Below are 20,369 nucleotides of genomic sequence, written 5' to 3'. Positions count from 1 at the left end.
CTGAAATCCCGTCCCTAAGAAAGATACCTAACCGATCGCTAAGCGCGCCCGGCCCCAAGCCCCCAACCAAACCAAGTCGAATGATTTCACAATTCCGCGAATTTCCCCTCTCCTATGACTATAACAGCATAGTACAAAAAAAAAAGAAAAATTCCAAGAATAAAAGAAGTTCCCAGGTGCGAAAAAGAAAAACCGCTCCTCGCTGTCACGAAAGAATGAGGAAAAGGGGTGCAAAATGGACTGCAAGGTTTTGCGCTCTAGGCGAGCTTCATTTATATTGATGCGTGGAGTCCAGGTTGAGGGGCAAATAGAGTCTTTGTAACCCACGTGACGCGATTCATCCACTCGTAGGGTATGGTCCTTTTTTCAAATTTTAGGCCACCGCCCCCAACGCGAGCGCCATCTAGCGTTCTAGATCGGTAATAAACCTCGCCGACGCTACCTTTAAAAAAGAGTATCAAGTCATATCTACAAGGGCCTACCGGCCCTGTAGAATATTGTTGAGGTGAGACGAGACGATAGTGTTTACACTGCAAACCAGTTGTGAATGTAGCTATCAGAATATACGGTAAACAGCTGAAGCGTAGACTTCATTTCCTGTTCTTTCCCCATTGACTGATTTCCATATGTTCAAGATTTATCCTTATTGGATGTAAAATGTCGTCTGCTTTACTGTATATTCGCTATGCTTGGAATACTGCTTCAATATTTCGTAAATTTTTACTTCAAAAAAGAGAAATAATTCCATATCTATAGTCTGTCAAACGAAAGAAGAGCCCTGAGAAATTTGTCCAAATTGGTGTCGCCACCATCGACCCCATAGTACTTTATCAACTTGTTTTGTTTTGTCAATAGTCGTCTGTAATATAGTCTGCAATATACAGATAGGCTTAATCGCAATAGAACCAATACATTTTGCAATATATATTTAATACGTTTATGTTTCATGGTTTTTTACGATCATCGAGTATTAAAGAATATAAAACAAAATTAACGACAAGACACCAGTTTTATCTTTGTTGAACTAGCATTGCAATATATTTTAATGACACAATTTAAAGTATCTGTATATAGCAGACTATATTACAGACGACTATTGACAAAACAAAACAAGTTGATAAAGTACTATGGGGTCGATGGTGGCGACACCAATTTGGACAAATTTCTCAGGGCTCTTCTTTCGTTTGACAGACTATAGGTAAATAAGTTTGTAGTAGTAGACCTCTAGACTCGGAGAGGTAATATTTTGGTTTTCCCAACTTGTTTAACCTTAGCTTTTTTATCCTTTACTTCTTTGCCATGATTGTTTAATAAAGGTCTTCGGAAATTTTCTAAAACATTTTTTTTTACTATCCGCGACCTCGGTTTCACGGCTCTACGTCTATGCCTTGCCCTAATATTGTTGCAGTCGACGGGGTCATGAGGCTGAACTTATTTTTATTTTACGGTACTAAAAGCGCCCCCAAGTGAGAAAACACGGCGAACAAAATTAATTAAAAATATTCTCGCTTTGCGATAGGCACGGGCCTAGATATCCCACATCCACCCAGTTAATTGACGCGTATTATTAATGGTCATTAGATGTCGTTAACCATTTTGCCGTTCTGTCGTTGGATCTTATTGAATTTTGAAATTGTTTTTTAAAATCTTAGTCCATTCTTATCACTTTGAATTAAGTGGTTTTCGAAATGATCGTTTTACTTATAATTTTTAGATATCTCTGTAACCAATCGTATTGAACATGGATTCCATTACAAATTTTAACTATGATTTTATTTTAGGCGGGATGAAAAAGTATTTGTAACTTGTATGAATAGTAGCAAAATACAATTTTTTTTGACCAATTTTGCAATAACAATCATCCACTCAAATCTTGTTTGCCACAACGATCTAATTGTAAACATTATTAAAACCTTGTTAATACTAAACACGGAAGAGGTCGTAAAGATAATAGATTTCTACAAACGTTACTAATTAGAGGATAAAAAACATTGATTTTTTTCTAATTTTAAGTTGGGACACAAAGGTAGCAACGTTGTGAACCACATCATGGAATTGAGATCAAATTCATCCACAAATGAGTATTTGGTAACGTCATGGTGAGCCACAATAGTAAACTGTTGAGAATCGAGGCAAGATCAATTGCAGCGACCTCGGTGTAAGTTTAGGAATCCTCGAAGTAAAGTCTAGTTTATGCCTATAAATTCATTTTACTACAATCAACCATTAACTAGGTATTTATTTCCTTAATATCTACATTTGGCTGAAAGCTTATAAGAAGTCAATATTCGTATAACAGCCTTGTGACACTCGAAAGTGTTATCATTGTGTCCTTCCGGTTGTGACAGATTGAATCTTTGAAGAACTGATGTCAAAAAGAGGAATACTTCCATACGAGCCAAGGCTTCACCGGGACAAGCCCTTTTACCTGCGAATGTTTATGATACAAGAAAGTATTTTAGAAATAAAATCAGGAGTCCATAACACACGAAGTACCAAAATGAAGCTTTTCCCCATTCACTCATCTGGCTTTTAGACAGCGGGACGCCGCGACGCAAGCGCCACCACATACATAGACCTCATCGACGTAAAAATGGAGTAGGCATCCCTCAGTATCAAGGGGGTTGATACATTGCCGTCTCTGCGCACTCTCATGATACAAAAAGACTACAGCGCAGGTGCCAAAAAGCGAAATGGAAGGCAAAGTTGTAGACTGTTTCGATGTAACTAAGAGGGAAAGACAAGGGGGTAAAAGTTAGCCATTAACCCTACTTTTTGTCGCCTGTGCTGTAGTCTATTTGTATCACGAGAGTACACAGAGATGGCAATGTATGAACCTCCTCGTATGTCCCGATACTGAGGATTACCTACCCCCTTATTTACAACGAGGTCTATTTTCGCCTCTGAACACATTGTGCAATCGAAGTGAAATGACGCGGTAGATTTTTTCGTCGTTTAAATTTAATGGCGCAACCAGAGGCCTGCGGAAGCTCCGTGCCTACACGCACAAACGACGGACTTGCTTTTGCTTCTTTCAAAACTACCGCGCCCTCAAGCCTCCGGTGGCGCCCTTTAAGATCATGGAAAATGATGAAGGAAGGGGGGGGGGTTGGAACTAAGTATCCAGGCTGAATACGGATAAGTTATAAATCGCCACATATAGGTATTTCGAGGAGGGTTATGGACTTATGATCAAATCTTCTATGTGGAAATTAACTTACCCATGGAGAATGGTATCAGATGATCCATTTTCTTCAACGATCCATCAGCCTCCAAGAAACGTTCCGGAATGAACTTTTCAGGGTCGCTATAGTACCTTGGGTCTCGATGAATTCTCCACAAATTGGCCATAATGATGCTTCGTTTGGGTATAGTGTAACCAGCCAGAGTAGCTTCCTCTGTTTCGTAATAAAGTATAACAAGTAACGCAAATGAAAATTTTCGTGCTATCTAGGTGTGGTTGGCATGTTTGTTTCAGTAACCATGCATATTTTCTAGCACGATTACACGCTAAGTTAATATAAAATGGTGTCCATTAAGTTCTTATTGGTTCGGGCTTACTAAAATAATTATATTTACAAATAGATTAATATCTATAAAACAGACATACAAATCATGAGCTTGGCTTTTTTGTTCCTGAATTTTAGAGAAAAATACTTCTTAATAGTCTGCAAACCAACTGAAGCTGTAGAAACCAAAGAGGAGAAACTACGCAAGTCGCAAGCAGTGAGCACAAAAATAGGATAAAAATTGGATAATGTGCTCCCTGTAGGCAACTCCCTTTCTCGAACGACAGCTTATTCTGTATATACTCTGTTACAACATCGGTTGTCAGCACGCGCAAAGCTAGGTCTCTACGTAATCTAGCCTTGCCCGTGCTGACAAGAGACAAAAAGCTTCAGGATATTTTAAACGATTTTAAATCCTGAAGATCCTGAAGTTTTTTGTCTCTTGTCAGCACGCGCAAGGCTAGATTACATAGAAACCTAGCTTTGCGCGTGCTGACAACCGATGTTGTAACAGAGTATATACAGAATAAGCTGTCGTTCGAGATAGGGAGTTGCCGATCCTATAGCGTGAAAACAAATTTCCGCACGCGCATTCTTTATCCATGCTTGAAGCGTGTAAAAACGTAAATAAGCAAGTCGGGAAAACCAAAATATTACCTCTCCGTGTCGAGAAGATTATATAAACTTAAGTATCCAATGAAAACGTCGACCTTTTTGCCCTCATCCTTTCCCGCGCTTTGCGCTTCCGCATTTCATCCTTACTCTCAACATTATCTTCCTCCATTTTACATACAAAAATCGAATACTCACAAAAAGAAGCGGCAAAAACCTGCTGGCTCTTTACAACCACTTAATTTGACTTAATATCCAACTTCCAAACACAAATATTTACTGGTAGATAAATTGACAACCTACAAGCATAGAAAAATTCTAAAGAATGGCTCCCGCAAATTTAAAAGGTCTATTTTCAACTAGGTTTTTTTGAAATTTTTGGTCTAACTGTTATCTACACTAGAATGAGATATAGACCGAGTGGGGAAAGGTGAAGCCCCGCCCATTGACATGCGCGGTAACCACTGGATGTTTTACTTCCAACAGCAACACGTAGATGGCGGGAAAATCTACACTTTGGCGTGAAATTTAAAATGGTTCGTTTCACAAGATTGGTGTTGATATAGTTAATGTTACTTCAAATCTTAATAAAAAGATGAATATTTGTGTTAAAATATATATATCCCACGATGTTTTATTTTTTAAACACAACATACACATTTGGGTACTATATTCGACGCTAAGTTACATTTTTGTAGGCACGTCACCAAGACTATTAGCTTATGTCGTCGTTCCTTAGAGATTTCGTTTAAGTTTTTAGCCCTGGACTTTTAGGGTTTGACCTAGAACATTTGAACATAAAGATGAAAATTGGTACATGTGTTATTTTCGAGCCAACAAAAAATATACTAAAAGTCCCCTGCTGTAGAGCGCGAGCTTTCGCCGCCATCTTGGAAAATGGCCGCCGGGAGTGCCAGCTACAATGTATTCCACATTCTTCTTCAAAAATTATGAAAATTGGTACACATCACTGGAGCCACATGAGCATCATAGAAAAATTTTACAGCTCTGTGTTCGATAGTTTGGTCGCCATATTGGAAAATGGCCGCCATCAATGCTAGGTACAGTATATTTCACCATGTTGTTGGAAAATTACGAAAATTGACAGATATTATAATCAGAGCTGTGTAAACCTCATAGTAAAATATTGAAATCATTCATGAGATAGTTTGGCCGCCATGTTGGAAAATGGCCGCCGGGAATGTCATTTAGATACAGTATATTATTCATAAATTATGAAAATTGGTAATAATTATGTTGAATACCGTCTAAACACAATTATTGAATATTGAAGACGTGCTACTGATAGTTTGGGCACCATCTTGGAAAATGACTGCTTGAAATACTAAATATATCTTTTCGAAATTCCTATATTGAGTAGATGATTTTCATTAACGTAATATACACCAAAAAATAGCCATCTCCAAGTAAATATTATCGACGCCATCTTTGAAAATGGCCACTCGAAAATTATTACCCTAAATTCTGATAGAAAGAAAAGTTATTCAAAGCTGTAATTCTGAACATGTTGATTAGGGTATATATTTTAATATGGGGGTTTATACATTCTCGTGTTGTTAAAGATTAGATTTAAGACAAATCTCTAACAGTTCGTTCATATTCATTTCGTCAGCCTGAAGATTTTTTTCACAATAATTGCATGTCAGAGGCCTTGATTAGGCGGAGCACCTAGCTGGGGGCTCGTCATATTCCAAATTGAACCCGCGGAAACGCCATCAAGGCACACGGGATCGGTCAGCGGCCCCGACAAACGCCCCTTGAGCAGGTGACAAAAGCTGGACACCGTCAGCGGCGACCCCAGCCAGATGGTGGTCGGTGACAGGGAAGGATTAAGGCAGTAGGAGGCTCGAAGGGACGGAGGATTTTTCCTCCAAGAACATCAGTGCCACACGATCGAAACAGGCCGCGACCCTCAGAGGGTGGCCAATAGCGGGGTGAGCCAATTAAGGCAACATCTGGGCGGGGGCAAAGCGGGCGAGCAAAACCTTCAGGGAACGGGGCAAGGAACGGTCTGAACCAACCAGCACATCGAACTCGGGCCCCCTCCGCCACAAGAAGCCCTTTTGCTCTGCCACAGTTCTTTACACAAGAGGTTCCGCAGTTACAGATAATGAGTATTAAACGTTGGTCTTGAGTGGCGTGAATGGGACTTAGGATTCGGGATCGCGAACCCATCCCCATTCTTCGCGGTTTAAATGGTTTCCTAGCTATTGTAGTAGCGGAATAGCTTGGCTCTTTTGCTAGACTATCACACCCGAAAATGGAACGTTTTCATTCTTAAATCTGAAACCATAACGGCACCAAGTAGAGAATCTCAAATGGAGGCATTTGAGAAAAAAGGTTCAGAGAACACTTCTTTCATTTACATGCAGTACTGGATGTGGTTATGATAAGGTGGGGTTTAAAGTAATGACAGAAAATCAACATCTTACAAATACGTTGAGAGTTTTTAATGAAAAGTGTTGGTTGCCAATGTTATGTTTATTGTGACAATATCAAGACTGCCCGCCTGCAGCGTTACACTCTCTTTTTATATGTTCGGTAGCACCAAAGGTCTATATCTTATCAATCCTTATCTCCCATAGGTATTGAACTTTGGTACTAACCCAACATCTCCCTTTTTTATAATAAAACTCTTTGCATAACTAACATTGATACAAGCAAACATTTAAATTTGGTTAATCCAAAATTATTAAAATTAACAAAACTAACATAGTATTATTTCAATTAACGTACCATTTGCATTATAATTAGAAACTTCAAATTAAAATAATATACATTTATAACACCGAAAATCCACTACATTTTAGTTTTCTTAAAAGTCCACTTTTCATATTCTGCCGTCCCTCCTTGATACCTTTGGGGTAAATTGATTTTCTTACGGTCTCGGAGACAATGTCTCGTTTCGGTGGCCAACTCTACCAGCTGCTTGTCCATCTCCATCCTAGCACAGTCATGACTGTCATCTGGAAAATTGTTTTGGCCATGGGGATGGGCGACATCGTCAGATACATTGATTCGAACAATGGGGTCATCAGGAACATCAACTCGAACGTCAGGATCAATGGTTTGGTTGTCAGGAATATTAATTCGAACGTCGGGGAAAGTGGCTCGGTCGTCAGGAACATTTGCTCGAACGTCGGGATCAGAGACTGGATTTTTGGGATATGTGGCTCGTCGGTAGTTGCTTAAAACTGTTCTTGGTCTAAATCCATAGTATGGATTCCTTATGTGACTCGGGTTCGGTTCAGTTTGGTCTTTTAGTTGTCTCGACTGAACAGGTGACTTGGCAATCCGAATGTCTTGGCGGTTTCGTCTAAAAATAGACCCTTTGTCTGTTCGTAGAAGATAGGACCTGGATCCAACTTTAGCTTCGCAGGTGGCAGTTATCCATGGTGTATGCCGTTTCCTTGGATCCATTTTGACACTTTGACCTTTTGTAATCGTTGGCAATGCTCGTGTTCCCTTGTCATACCAACGCTTCATGTTCCTCTGTCTTTCCGCTATGACTTGAGGGACATTCCTTATGACGGCTGGTTGTAGTTTTTCTGGAGCCATTGGTATTGGTGTTTTTACTTGGCGTGAAAAAAGCTTCTGTGCTGGCGTCGATCCGTCTTTTCGCGGCGTATTTCTCCATACCAGAATCGCTAACATGACGTCTTGTTTCGCGAATTCGACCTTCTTAAGAAGGTTTTTGACTATTTTGACAGTTGACTCTGCTTTCCCATTGGATTTACTATGGTACGGGGACGTTGTTACGTGAATAAAACCCCATTTTGCGGCGAAATCCGCATATTCTTTTCCGACGAAGTTCGTTCCATTATCGGTTATCAACACCTGCGGGACGCCGTGTCTAGCAAAATGAGCTCTGGTGTTGGTGACTAATGTCGCGGCCGTCATGTTTTTCAGGATATCGAGTTCCCAGAAACCACTGTAGTAGTCGACGGTGACCAGATAGTTGACGTCGTTTAGTGTGAATATGTCTTGCGCTACCATTTGCCATGGGAGTGTTGGAATTTCGAAAGGTTTCAGTGGTTCTCGATACTGCTTCGTTAAGAATGTTTGGCAAGGGCTACATCGGCCTACATAGTTTTCAATCTCCTTCTCGATTCTCGGCCAATAAACGGTTTCTCGTGCTTTCCTAATGGTCGCAGCTGAGCCCAGGTGACTGTAGTGGAGTCTTTCCAAAATGGTTTGTCTAACGGCTTCCGGAACTATCAGTCTTTGCCCTTTGTACAGGATTCCTCGATCAGTTGTATACTAGTCTCTTGTGTGCCAAAAACATCGCAGTTCGACGGGAAGTTCCTTTTGTCCCTGTCGCCAACCTTTCAGGATGACTTGTTTGAGCTTCTGTAGAACGTCATCTTTCTGCGTGGCGGCTCGTATCTCTTCCAGTGTGGTGGAGCTTACAGGTAAGTACCGTTCTGGTTCTACAGAGGCTATATCTTGAAAATTTTCTTCTTCCACGTTGTAAATGTCAATGTTTGGAGACTGCGATTGGCCCGTGTATGGCAGAAAACTTCGACTTAGCATATCCGCTATATGAAGCGTTGGCCCCGGTTTGTATTGGACGTGCAAGTTTGTATTGGACGTGACTGTAGTTGTAATAACATCCGTTGCAGACGCTTGGGCGCTAAACGTAGTGGTTTAGTAAATATGGGTATCAAAGGCTTGTGGTCCGTTTCAACTACTACTCTGTTGCAGCCTCCTATGTAATGTTCAAAGCGTCCACAGGCGAACACTGTTCCGAGACATTCCTTTTCTATTTGAGCGTAGTTTGTTTCGCTCGAGGTCAAAGCTCTGGAGGCATAAGCCACTGGACGGCCTTCTTGCAACAGTACGGCTCCTAGGCCCGATTCCGAAGCATCGCATTGAATCGTGACATCCGTTCCGTTATTGTAATACGCTAAGATTGGGGCTTCCGTTAACATCTTCTTGTTTGAACGAAGACTCTTGCCTACCCTGCCAGGCAAACAACGTGTCCTTCTCTAGCAGTTGTCTGAGCGGTTCACTGACAGTTGACATCTCTGGGAGGAAACGACAAACGTAATTGACGCTTCCCAAAAACCTTTGAAGGGCTTTTTTGTCCTTCGGTGGCGGCATCTCGACAATCGCTTGAATTTTTGCGGGGTCTGGTTTGATTCCACTCTGGGTGATTTGATGGCCCATGTACGTGACAGTCGTAAGTGCTAAGCGCACTTTTTCTTTATTTAATTTCAACTTCCGCTCCCTGGCTCGGGCAAGTAAAGCTTTCAAATTCCGGTGATGATCGGTTATTGCATCTTCGATGGATGATCCACACCCTACTACTAGGATATCGTCGTGGATGTCATATACGCCTCGTAGGCCTTCTAGTAGTTCCAGCACTTGCCGTTGGAACTCCTCAGGCGCGGACGATATTCCGAACGGCATACGTAGATATCGGAATCGTCCAAACGGTGTCCAAAAGGTGGTGAGGTAAGAGCTTTCCTCCGACAACCGAATCTGATAAAATTAAAATCCATCTTTGGCGTCCAGTACTGAGAACACTTAAGCATTTGTTAGGCTCGGTAAGATGTCGTCCAAAACTGGCATTGGATATTTTGCCCTTTTAATGGCTTTATTTAGATCCTTAGGGTCGATACATATTCTTATGGAGTTCTTGGCTTGTCCACCAGGAATCTTTGTCTTCGGCTTCTTTTGTACTATCACAAGACTACTGATCCAGTCGGTAGGTGTTGTTACTTTTGCTATGATTCCTCTGCTTTCCAATTCGTCCAATTTTTGCTTAAGAGGATTCAAAAGAGCAACTGGCACTCGGCGTGGCAAGTGTTGAACCGGTGGCACCGACTTATCAATTTCAATCGTATAGACTCCCGGAAATTCACCCAGACCTTCGAATACGTCAATGTACTCGGTTATTATTGATCTGCCCGTCATCGCGGCTTGTGTCATGATCGATGACTCTTGTGACTGTACATCTACGTGACAGACCTCATTGACCGCAGGTTGTCGCTGATAGCAGCGGCGGTTTATGAGGCCCTTCGATGATTTTGAAATTCAGGTTTTGTTTCCTTTCCCCCACGGAACATGTTAGTGTGGTTTCTCCAACAAGGTGCATGACTGAGTTGTCATACAGTGTAAGGCCTTTGGACGATGTCGGGGTGAATACCGATGAAGTGCGCTGAATAGTTTGAAAGACTGCCAGATTCATTACGTTGCATGTGGCCCCAGTATCGAGCTGGCAGTGTAACGTTTGGGGCTGTCGGTTCACCTCGTGGATCTGAAGGTCGCAGAAGAGCTTTCTTAGGGTGCCCTGTGTCTGCACGGCATGCACTTCATCGTTCGAACGAGGTTTCTTGAAACCGAGGGTTTATTTCCTCTATGTGAAACAGTTCTTCTGAATCGTATCGATTTTCTTCCGTCCGATTATCGTGGCTCGTTGTGGCACGTTGATGGTGACCAGACAACACTGGCTCTTGTACGTAGTGGAGAAGCTCTTGGTCGTTGTATGCGCTTTCAGGTGACTGACGTAGCTGGTGGTCTTCGAGAAAGTTGACTGATCGTCGCACCTTCGTCCGACAAACGGATTCAAAATGGTGAAGCATCGGCAGAAGCTGCAATGTTTCCCATAAGCGGGACAGGAACTTTCCCTTGAATGCTGTGTTCCACAGTACGGACAAGAAGAACTCTCGATGGAGTTTGATCGGTGTCGAAAATTGCTTCTCGTTGGTGGATATCGTTTGTATTGATGACCTTGACGTCGATACGGCAAACTTTGTGCCCGTGGTCGGTGATGTACGTAATTTATGTTGTCTGATTCGGATGACGCGTGTGTGTTTTCCGCTTCGACATGTTTTAATTCGGTGTTAGCGCTTTCGCTGATACGTAGTACCTCCAGTGCTTCGGTCAATGTTGGTAGATCGGCTGCTCGAAAGAGTTCAGCCCTCGTCTGTTTATCGCGGCTACCCAGAACAAGTTGATCGGTGACAAGGTCGTTTTCCATTTCAGTACTTCGATACTTGCAGGCCTTGACTAGAGTTCTCAGTCTGATGTAAAATTGATCCACTGTTTCGGAGGGTTGTTGCGTAGCGGCGCGGAACAAGAATCTGGGGTATAGCGTGTTTTTTCTCGACGTAAAGTGGTTGGTTAAGGCGGTAAGGATACCCTCAGTAGTGGATTGAGATTCGGCTGAGAGATTTAAAGTTTTGAGTACCTTCCGACATTCGTCTCCCAGTAATGAGCGAAGTGTTGCAACCTGAACGGCATCCGTTTTTGTGTTGAGGCCCGTGGCAATCTGGTAGTCAGCAAAAGCTTCTTGAAAGGTGGCAAAATTCTCGGCGGCTTCCACGGCACATTCTACAGGCTTTGGCGCCGGTACGCCGGAGGAAGCCATATTCGTGGGGGCGGGTATAAGTCCGCGACTAGGTATGGGTTAAACGCGAGAACGTCAAATTTCCGCGTACCCGACTTCTGACACCATGTTGGTTGCCAATGTTATGTTTATTGTGACAATATCAAGACTGCCCGCCTGCAGCGTTACACTCTCTTTTTATATGTTCGGTAGCACCAAAGGTCTATATCTTATCAATCCTTATCTCCTAGGTACCTTTGGTACTAACCCAACAAAAAGATTAAGTCAACAATAGCTAGGAAACGATTTAATCCCGAACAGTGGGGATGGGTTCGCTATCGCTATTTCGGTCAAAGACCCATTCACACCACTCTGATTCTTGCATCAGATATAGCTTCAGTGACTATTTTTAAAGATGGGGTCGATAACTTAGACTTGGAAATAGTTATTTTCATGGTGTTTAATACGTTCATGAAAATAATCTACTCAGTAAAGACTAAAGAAATATCAAACAAGTTGGGAAAACCAAAATATTACCTCTCCGTGTCAAGAGGTCTACTACTACAAACGTATTTACCTAGATATGGAATTATTTCACTTTTTTGAAGTAAAAATTTATGAAATATTGAAGCAGTATTCCAAACATAGCGAATGTACAGTAAAGCAGACGACATTTTACATCCAATAAGGATAAATCTTGGACACATGGAAATCAGTCAATGGGGAAAAGAATAGGAAATGAAGTCTACGCTTCAGCTGTTTACCCTTTATTCTGAAAGCTACATTCACCACTGGTTTGCAGTGTAAACACTATCGTCTCGTCTCACATCAACAATATTCTTAGTTTGCCAACATGAATGTTAACGTTAAATAACACCAAAGCTAAATTGTAGCTAGACGCACTAATAGTCAATGCGCACCATAAAGAGAATTCTGAGAGAGCGGTAGCTCTCTTAGATAAGACTTCATACTGCTTTTAATGTATAAGGAGGGTTTTTTGTTTGGATGTAGTTTTTTTTGTATTGTATTAATTCATTCGAAAAAATTCCACAGAACTACAATTCGGGCCCTTAATATGTGGTTAAAATTTCAAAGAGATCCATAAATTAGTTTATTTTATAAAAAATAAAGTTGCTAAGGGTGGTTTTCATTTCCATAAAATTAATCACACCTTTTGATGCAAAACAGAAATTTTTCCCATAGAAATAACATGGGAAAATTTTCGAAAAAAACAAATCGGTTATTCGTGATTTAGGAAAACTATACGTTGGTTAGTTTTGGGAACGGTCTTAAATTAAACTTTAAACTATAATCTAGGATCATTTTTCTTGTTATTAAGAAAAATTAATTTTAAGTATGTTTAACTTAAATTTTAAAAACTACCCCAATCTGCGATATTTTAGCATTTATCCACTGTTTTATTAGGAAATATCAGCGAGACCAATGTTGGCCTTTTTTAACGTATAGTTGCCTCATAATAATCCGATTGTTTCTTCTTAATGCCTTTTGGTTGGAATGGCCTATCGATAGTGAGATAAGACGGCTTTAATATTGCTGCAGTGACGTTGACGCGGCCGCTACAGCGACGCCTTCAAAACACACGGGTCTAAATTGTCGCGGATATAGTCAAATTCAGACTAGCTTAATAAACATTTTAACTTTTCCCTGCTAATTATTCTGGATTATCAATAAGAGATAATTAAACTAGACTCCCAATTAAAGATAAATAAACTAGATTACGAATTTAAGTATTTAAAGTAGTTTACCAATTAAACGTTCTTAAAATAAATTATCAATTAAACGTTCTTAAAATAAATTATCAATTAGAGGTAATTAAACTAGACTACCAAACTAGATAACGAATTAAGGGTTACTAATTAAATAACCAATTAAGGGTAATTAATCTAGATTACCAATTAAGGGTAATTAATCTAGATTATCAATTAAGGGTAATTAATATTATCAATTAAGGGTAATTAATATTATCAATTAAGGGTAATTAATCTAGATTATCAATTAAGGGTAATTAATTTAGATTATCAATTAAGGGTAATTAATTTAGATTACCAATTAAGGGTAATTAATTTAGATTATCAATTAAGGGTAATTAATCTAGATTATCAATTAAGGGTAATTAATCTAGATTATCAATTAAGGGTAATTAATTTAGATTACCAATTAAGGGTAATTAATCTAGATTATCAATTAAGGGTAATTAATCTAGATTATCAATTCAGGGTAATTAATCTAGATTATCAATTAAGGGTAATTAATCTAGATTACCAATTAAGGGTAATTAATCTAGATTACCAATAAAGGGTAATTAATCTAGATTACCAATTAAGGGTTACCGACGACTGGTAATTAAGCTAGATAACCGACGACCGGTAATTAAGCTAGATTACCGACGACCGGTAATTAAGCTAGATTACCGACGACCCGTAATTAAGCTAGATTACCGACGACCGGTAATTAAGCTAGATTACCGACGACCGGTAATTAAGCTAGAATACCGACGACCCGTAATTAAGCTAGATTACCGACGACCGGTAATTAAGCTAGATTACCGACGACCGGTAATTAAGCTAGATTACCGACGACCGGTAATTAAGCTAGATTACCGACGACCGGTAATTAAGCTAGATTACCGACGACCGGTAATTAAGCTAGATTACCGACGACCGGTAATTAAGCTAGATTACCGACGACCGGTGATTAAGCTAGATTACCGACGACCGGTAATTAAGCTAGATTACCGACGACCGGCGATTAAGCTAGATTACCGACGACCGGCGATTAAGCTAGATTACCGACGACCGGCGATTAAGCTAGATTACCGACGACCGGCGATTAAGCTAGATTACCGACGACCGGCGATTAAGCTAGATTATCGACGACCGGTAATTAAGCTAGATTACCGACGACCGGTAATTAAGCTAGATTACCGACGACCGGCAATTAAGCTAGATTACCGACGACCGGCAATTAAGCTAGATTACCGACGACCGGTAATTAAGCTAGATTACCGACGACCGGTAATTAAGCTAGATTACCGACGACCGGTAATTAAGCTAGATTACCGACGACCGGTAATTAAGCTAGATTACCGACGACCGGTAATTAAGCTAGATTACCGACGACCGGTAATTAAGCTAGATTACCGACGACCGGTAATTAAGCTAGATTACCGACGACCGGTAATTAAGCTAGATTACCGACGACCGGTAATTAAGCTAGATTACCGACGACCGGTAATTAAGCTAGATTACCGACGACCGGTAATTAAGCTAGATTACCGACGACCGGTAATTAAGCTAGATTACCGACGACCGGTGATTAAGCTAGATTACCGACGACCGGTGATTAAGCTAGATTACCGACGACCGGTGATTAAGCTAGATTACCGACGACCGGTGATTAAGCTAGATTACCGACGACCGGTGATTAAGCTAGATTACCGACGACCGGTGATTAAGCTAGATTACCGACGACCGGTGATTAAGCTAGATTACCGACGACCGGTGATTAAGCTAGATTACCGACGACCGGTAATTTAGTCGCATTACCGACGACCGGTAATTTAGTCGCATTACCGACGACTGGTCATTAAGCTAGATTACCGATGAACGCGCAACGCCCTAAGACTTTTTCTCCCATATTTTCTAAACAATTTTAATTAATATGAAGACTGAAGTGACAGATATTAATAAAAACTGTCATTGTAGACAAAGACTGGAAAGTGTAAAAGATAAGGTTTGAAAATGAACTGCCTGAAGTAACAGATATTAAAATTTTCACTTTTGAAGACATCATTATAAAACATCAATTATTTTAAAAAATTCTCATCTTACTTTTTTTCACCAAAATTTCATTTTCGCAAAATATTTTTCAGCAATATTTACCCAAGTATTTTGTCCTCAATAGTAGTTGTCACCTAGAAGGGTTTAAGGGATACTATCTTGGTACTGGTTTTACTTTCAACTAACATTTGATTCTAGGAGATTCAAATGCTTGGATATCTGAAAAGATTTCTCTTGAAGAGTTTAAATTTTTATATTTTAAAATTGAAAATATTGCGAAGCGGAAAATAATATAGGCCTTTACTTTGTGATTTAGTTATTAGTGTCGAAAAGATCTGTAGATTAATCGTGATCTTTGAGAGCAACACAGCACGTTAATATTTAATGCTTTGAAAGCTTTACACTTTAAGAATACGTTTTGTAAAGTTTTAATACGGTTTATATTTTATAAGCTCTCAACGATTTTCTCTCGTTATAGGGTCGAATTTTCTACCTAATTTTAAATTTTTGATAAAAAATAAAATGTAAAGCCGTAGTATTTTCAAAGTAACGCGCATGTTCCTTTTTAAAATACTTTCCCGGAGTAATTTTGGTGAAAAAAAGTAAGATAAGAATTTTTTAAAATAATTGATGTTTTATAATGATGTCTTCAAAAGTGAAAATTTTAATATCTGTTACTTCAGGCAGTTCATTTTCAAACCTTATCTTTTACACTTTCCAGTCTTTGTCTACAATGACAGTTTTTATTAATATGGTTTGGAGATATAACTACTTTGCAGGCGTACTCGCTATACATCTCGGATGAGCAAAAGCCTAAAATGTTGCTATTTCATCTTGGTTCGGCAAAGTACTTGCCTAAAGCGCTAGTGTTCCCTACAAATAAAAGAATGAATCCGATAGCTCTGAAGTACATCAACCGAAGGTTCGTTAACTTTCTTAATTTAAGAAGAGTCTGCATTTACGTGTTTCTCATTTGCACATTGGCGATGATCTTTAACATAAAACGTAGCTACTATTGTCTTCCTCCGTACCTCTATTGGTGTTTATGTGCATTGACTAATAACGCTGGAAACTTGTTATTATTACGGCTGTCCAGACTGACACATTTTGCGCGTTTGCATCTTCGCTTTGCTTTTTTTGCATGATCGCGCTACTATCCACATTGGGTTTTCGCTTCTTTGCGTCCTCACCTCGCGAAGATACAAATTTCTCGCGACTAGGCCAAGAACATCGCGCCATCGCGAAAAATGCACCAATCACAGGCGAGAGGAAGGGTGGGGTGTGGAAGGCGTCCATTAGTTTCGTCACTTTTCACAATGACGAAAGTAGCGTGCAGCTGAGTGAAGCAGTCGAGTCACTGTTTATAAATATGAACAACGTAGATGGAGCAATGATTACTGAAATTTCACTGGCTCTCAGAATAGGAAAAGCAAAATATTTGCAAGTATCTGAACAGTAGCGCAAATGTTTTTCGTGATCTGTAGCGAAGATGCGAATAGACGTTGGCACGAGCCTAATGTGGACAAAGCTTTACATCATTTCATTTTGGAATAAACATTTCTTTCGACTGTAACTCCAATTTGGGGTCCGTGGGCCCCTACTATTTAGTTTCCATTAATCCATAAAGTTTTTTGTATCCCCCGAAACATTATTCTCATTTCTAAATCGCATAGAAGGGCTAATCACTGGCGCTGTAACCAATTTACGCTGTACGTGAACAGTGTAGCGCTTTTTAAGATAATTTGTCGCTCACGGGAACAGTTACCTTTTCTTTCCAAATGGAGTTTATCAAAATTGAGAAGCCTTCACCTTGTAGGGAGCATAAAGTCAACATTAGACACGCGGACAAATTTTACAACCTGATTTATGTTACTGATTTGAAGTATCTCACCCTTTGGTGATTGCAGATTGCGGGCTTTCGTGGAAACCGGCCAAATCACATCCTATCACCGCTTGATCGAGAGAGACTGGCACATCGAATTGGAACCACAACATTCGACGGCTGAGAATGAAGTACACGTACTCAGATTCAAGGACATTGAAGCCAAGTTCAGATTGTGGGTGGCAATGCTTGGAGTCGCTTCTTTCGTCTTCACCGTCGAGTTACTGACAAGATTCCAGTTTCGAGAACCACTGCACATCACTAGGATGAAACGAAAATTGTTAGGAATGTAATCCCTTGCAACAGAAATTTAAACCGGAAACTGATTTAGAACGATTTTGATCTGATCAAACGCATCACACCAAGGCGGTTAAGACTAGTTTTTGCACAAAGCATTGGTGTCGTCTTCATAGTTAAATCACAAATGCAAAATAAAACGATAAAATTTGTGTTAATCTGAATATCGAAAAATTATGCACCATCCACAAGCAAAGACGAAGTCATGTTTTAATGCTGCACTGATAAATTTATTTGAGGGAAAATAAATAATTACTAAATTTATTTGAGGGAAAATAAATAATAATTAATTGTATTTGTGGGAAAATAAATAATAACTAAATGTATTTGAGGGAAAATAAATAATAACTAAATGTATTTGTGGGAAAATAAATAATAACTAAATGTATTTGTGGGAAAATAAATAATGATTAAATGTATTTGTGGGAAAATAAATAACTAATAAATGTAGTTGTGGGAAAATAAATAATGACTAAATGTATTTGTGGGAAAATATATAATAACTAAATGTATTTGTGGGAAAATTCTATGAGAGCGGTAGCTCTCTTAGATAAGACTTCATACCGACTTCAATGTATAAGGATGGTTTTTTGATTGGTTATAACTTTTTTTGTATCGTATTAACTGCTTTGAAAAAATTCCACAGAACTACAATTCGGGCCCTAAATATGTGGTTAAATGTTCAAAGAGATCCATTTAATAGTTTATTTTATAAAAAATAAAGTTGCTAAGGGTGGTTTTCATTTCCATAAAAATAATCATAGATTTTGACGAAAACCTCGAAATTTTCCCATAGAAATAACATGGGAAAATATTTTACAGATAACCATCTTGTGGTAGCCGTCATGATATAACTATACGTTTGTTTGATTTGAAAACGGTTTTAAACGAAAGCCTCATATTTAGTATTTGTGCTTTCCAGCTTTCATTGATTATTTTTAAGTTTAAGTATGTTTAATTTTAAATTTTCAAAATGACCCCAATCTGCGTTATTTAAGCATGGATAATAGTCAGTTTATGATGTTAGCACGGTTAAGGCTATTTGGTCCAGTTTTCGTAGTGGTAAAAAAACAAGAGAACCTAAGCTTGTGTTAGCTAACAAGTTAAGTTGGAAAAGGACCCCACACATGTATATTAAGTTAACAAGATAACCTACGACTGGAAATTAAGCTAGATTACCGACGACTGGAAATTAAGCTAGATTACCGACGACTGGAAATTAAGCTAGATTACCTACGACTGGAAATTAAGCTAAATTACCGACGACTGGTAATTAAGCTAGATTACCGACGACTGGTAATTAAGCTAGATTACCGACGACTGGTAATTAAGCTAGATTACCGATGGCAGGTAATTCAGCTAGATTACCGATGGCAGGTAATTCAGCTAGATTACCGATGGCAGGTAATTAAGCTAGATTACCGATGAAAAGTAATTAAGCTAGATTACCGATGGCAGGTAATTAAGCTAGATTACCGATGGCAGGTAATTAAGCTAGATTACCGACGGCAGGTAATTAAGCTAGATTACCGACGACTGGTAATTAAGCTAGATTACCGATGACAGGTAATTAAGCTAGATTACCGACGACTGGTAATTAAGCTAGATTACCGACGACTGGTAATTAAGCTAGATTACCGACGACTGGTAATTAAGCTAGATTACCTACGACTGGTAATTAAGCTAGATTCCGACGACTGGTAATTAAGCTAGATTACCGACGACTGGTAATTAAGCTAGATTACCGACGACTGGTAATTAAGCTAGATTACCGACGACTGGTAATTAAGCTAGATTACCGACGACTGGAAATTAAGCTAGATTACCGACGACTGGTAATTAAGCTAGATTACCGACGACTGGTAATTAAGCTAGATTACCGACGACTGGTAATTAAGCGAGATTACCGACGACTGGTAATTAAGCGAGATTACCGTTGACTGGTAATTAACCTAGATTACCGACGACTGGTAATTAAGCTAGATTACCGACGACTGGTAATTAAGTTAGATTACCGACGACTGGTAATTAAGCTAGATTACCGACGACTGGTAATTAAGCTAGATTACCGACGACTGGTAATTAAGCTAGATTACCGACGACTGGTAATTAAGCTAGATTACCGACGACTGGTAATAAAGCTAGAATACCGACGACTGGTAATAAAGCTAGAATACCGACGACTGGTAATAAAGCTAGAATACCGACGACTGGTAATTAAGCTAGATTACCGACGACTGGTAATTGAACTTGATAAGTATATGACATGTGTTGGTGCTCAGGTGTACGGAATCTTTTTATGGTATAACTATGTACAGCTTCCTCAGTATTTGCATGTGAAAATGACGGGAAAGCAATTTGAGTTCAATTCATTGTCAAGTCAAGCAGTCAGGAATGACAGTTTTATAATAGATGGTTGGTTAGTTCAAACGCGTTTACTAATGTATGCACAATGCAATAATACTTTTACTCTCCTAAGGTTTCTGAATTTGAATTAATATTAAGACTGAAGTAACAGATATTAATAAAAACTGTCATTGTAGACAAAGACGGGAAAGTGTAAAAGATAAGTGTAGAAAATGAATTGCCAGAAGTAACAGATATTAAAATTTTTACTTTTGAAGACATGATCATAAAACATCGATTATTTTAAAAAATTCTTATCTTAATTTTTTTCACAAAAAATTGTCAAAATATTTTGTCACGAAACATGTGCATCATTTCAAAACCAGTACGCGCGTACATTTTTTTATACCAGAATAAAATAGTCAGAAAATGGTTGAAAAAAAACTGTGTGAAAATCGTAGTCGTTATTTTGAAAGTTTTATAAGTATCAAAATTAACGTGATGTATAGGTCCCAAAATATCTTTTGAACATTATTAACTACATCACAGTCAAACGGCCTTTGTAATTT

The 20,369-nt window shown here is 39.2% G+C and overlaps 2 protein-coding genes and 1 long non-coding RNA gene across 5 annotated transcripts in view; 2 read left to right on the top strand and 1 right to left on the bottom strand.

Moving 5' to 3' along the window:
* The window catches only part of LOC149616687 (uncharacterized), a 24,136-nt gene extending 21,726 nt beyond the window's left edge, over positions 1-2,410 (top strand). The window contains exons 3-4 of one of the 2 annotated variants that reach the window (XR_016375905.1): positions 2,014-2,234; positions 2,300-2,410. This is a non-coding gene — a long non-coding RNA (uncharacterized LOC149616687). Of the gene's footprint in view, positions 1-2,013 lie in introns of both variants that reach the window. The other variant, XR_016375904.1, reaches the window with a different exon arrangement.
* Positions 2,205-3,611, bottom strand: LOC149616686 (vitamin D 25-hydroxylase-like). The gene is made up of 2 exons (XM_089856689.1): positions 3,222-3,611; positions 2,205-2,428 (listed from the first exon to the last, which is right to left on the bottom strand). The coding sequence occupies exons 1-2, from the start codon at positions 3,349-3,351 to the stop codon at positions 2,247-2,249; spliced, it is 312 nt and encodes a 103-aa protein (XP_089712815.1). The 5' UTR covers positions 3,352-3,611; the 3' UTR covers positions 2,205-2,246.
* Positions 3,612-16,042: 12,431 nt separating this feature from the next.
* LOC149616685 (uncharacterized) lies at positions 16,043-17,468 on the top strand. Of its 2 annotated transcripts, none has more exons than XM_089856809.1 (2): positions 16,043-16,197; positions 17,183-17,468. In XM_089856809.1, exons 1-2 carry the CDS (start codon positions 16,094-16,096, stop codon positions 17,448-17,450), a joined length of 372 nt encoding a protein of 123 aa, XP_089712935.1. In that variant the 5' UTR covers positions 16,043-16,093; the 3' UTR covers positions 17,451-17,468. The 2 variants fall into 2 exon arrangements, 1 of the variants encoding a protein (XP_089712935.1); XR_016375949.1 differs by lacking the exon at positions 16,043-16,197 and adding an exon at positions 16,880-17,087.
* The last annotated feature ends 2,901 nt before the right edge of the window (positions 17,469-20,369 follow it).

Source organism: Phalangium opilio, unplaced genomic scaffold (genome assembly GCF_054372755.1).
Source record: "Phalangium opilio isolate 3A_F unplaced genomic scaffold, DU_Popi_V2 ptg000217l_1, whole genome shotgun sequence".
In the NCBI taxonomy this organism is placed as follows: domain Eukaryota; kingdom Metazoa; phylum Arthropoda; class Arachnida; order Opiliones; family Phalangiidae; genus Phalangium; species Phalangium opilio.
Note: the sequence above shows the minus strand (reverse complement) of the source record. Positions and strands in the feature narration are given on the sequence as shown.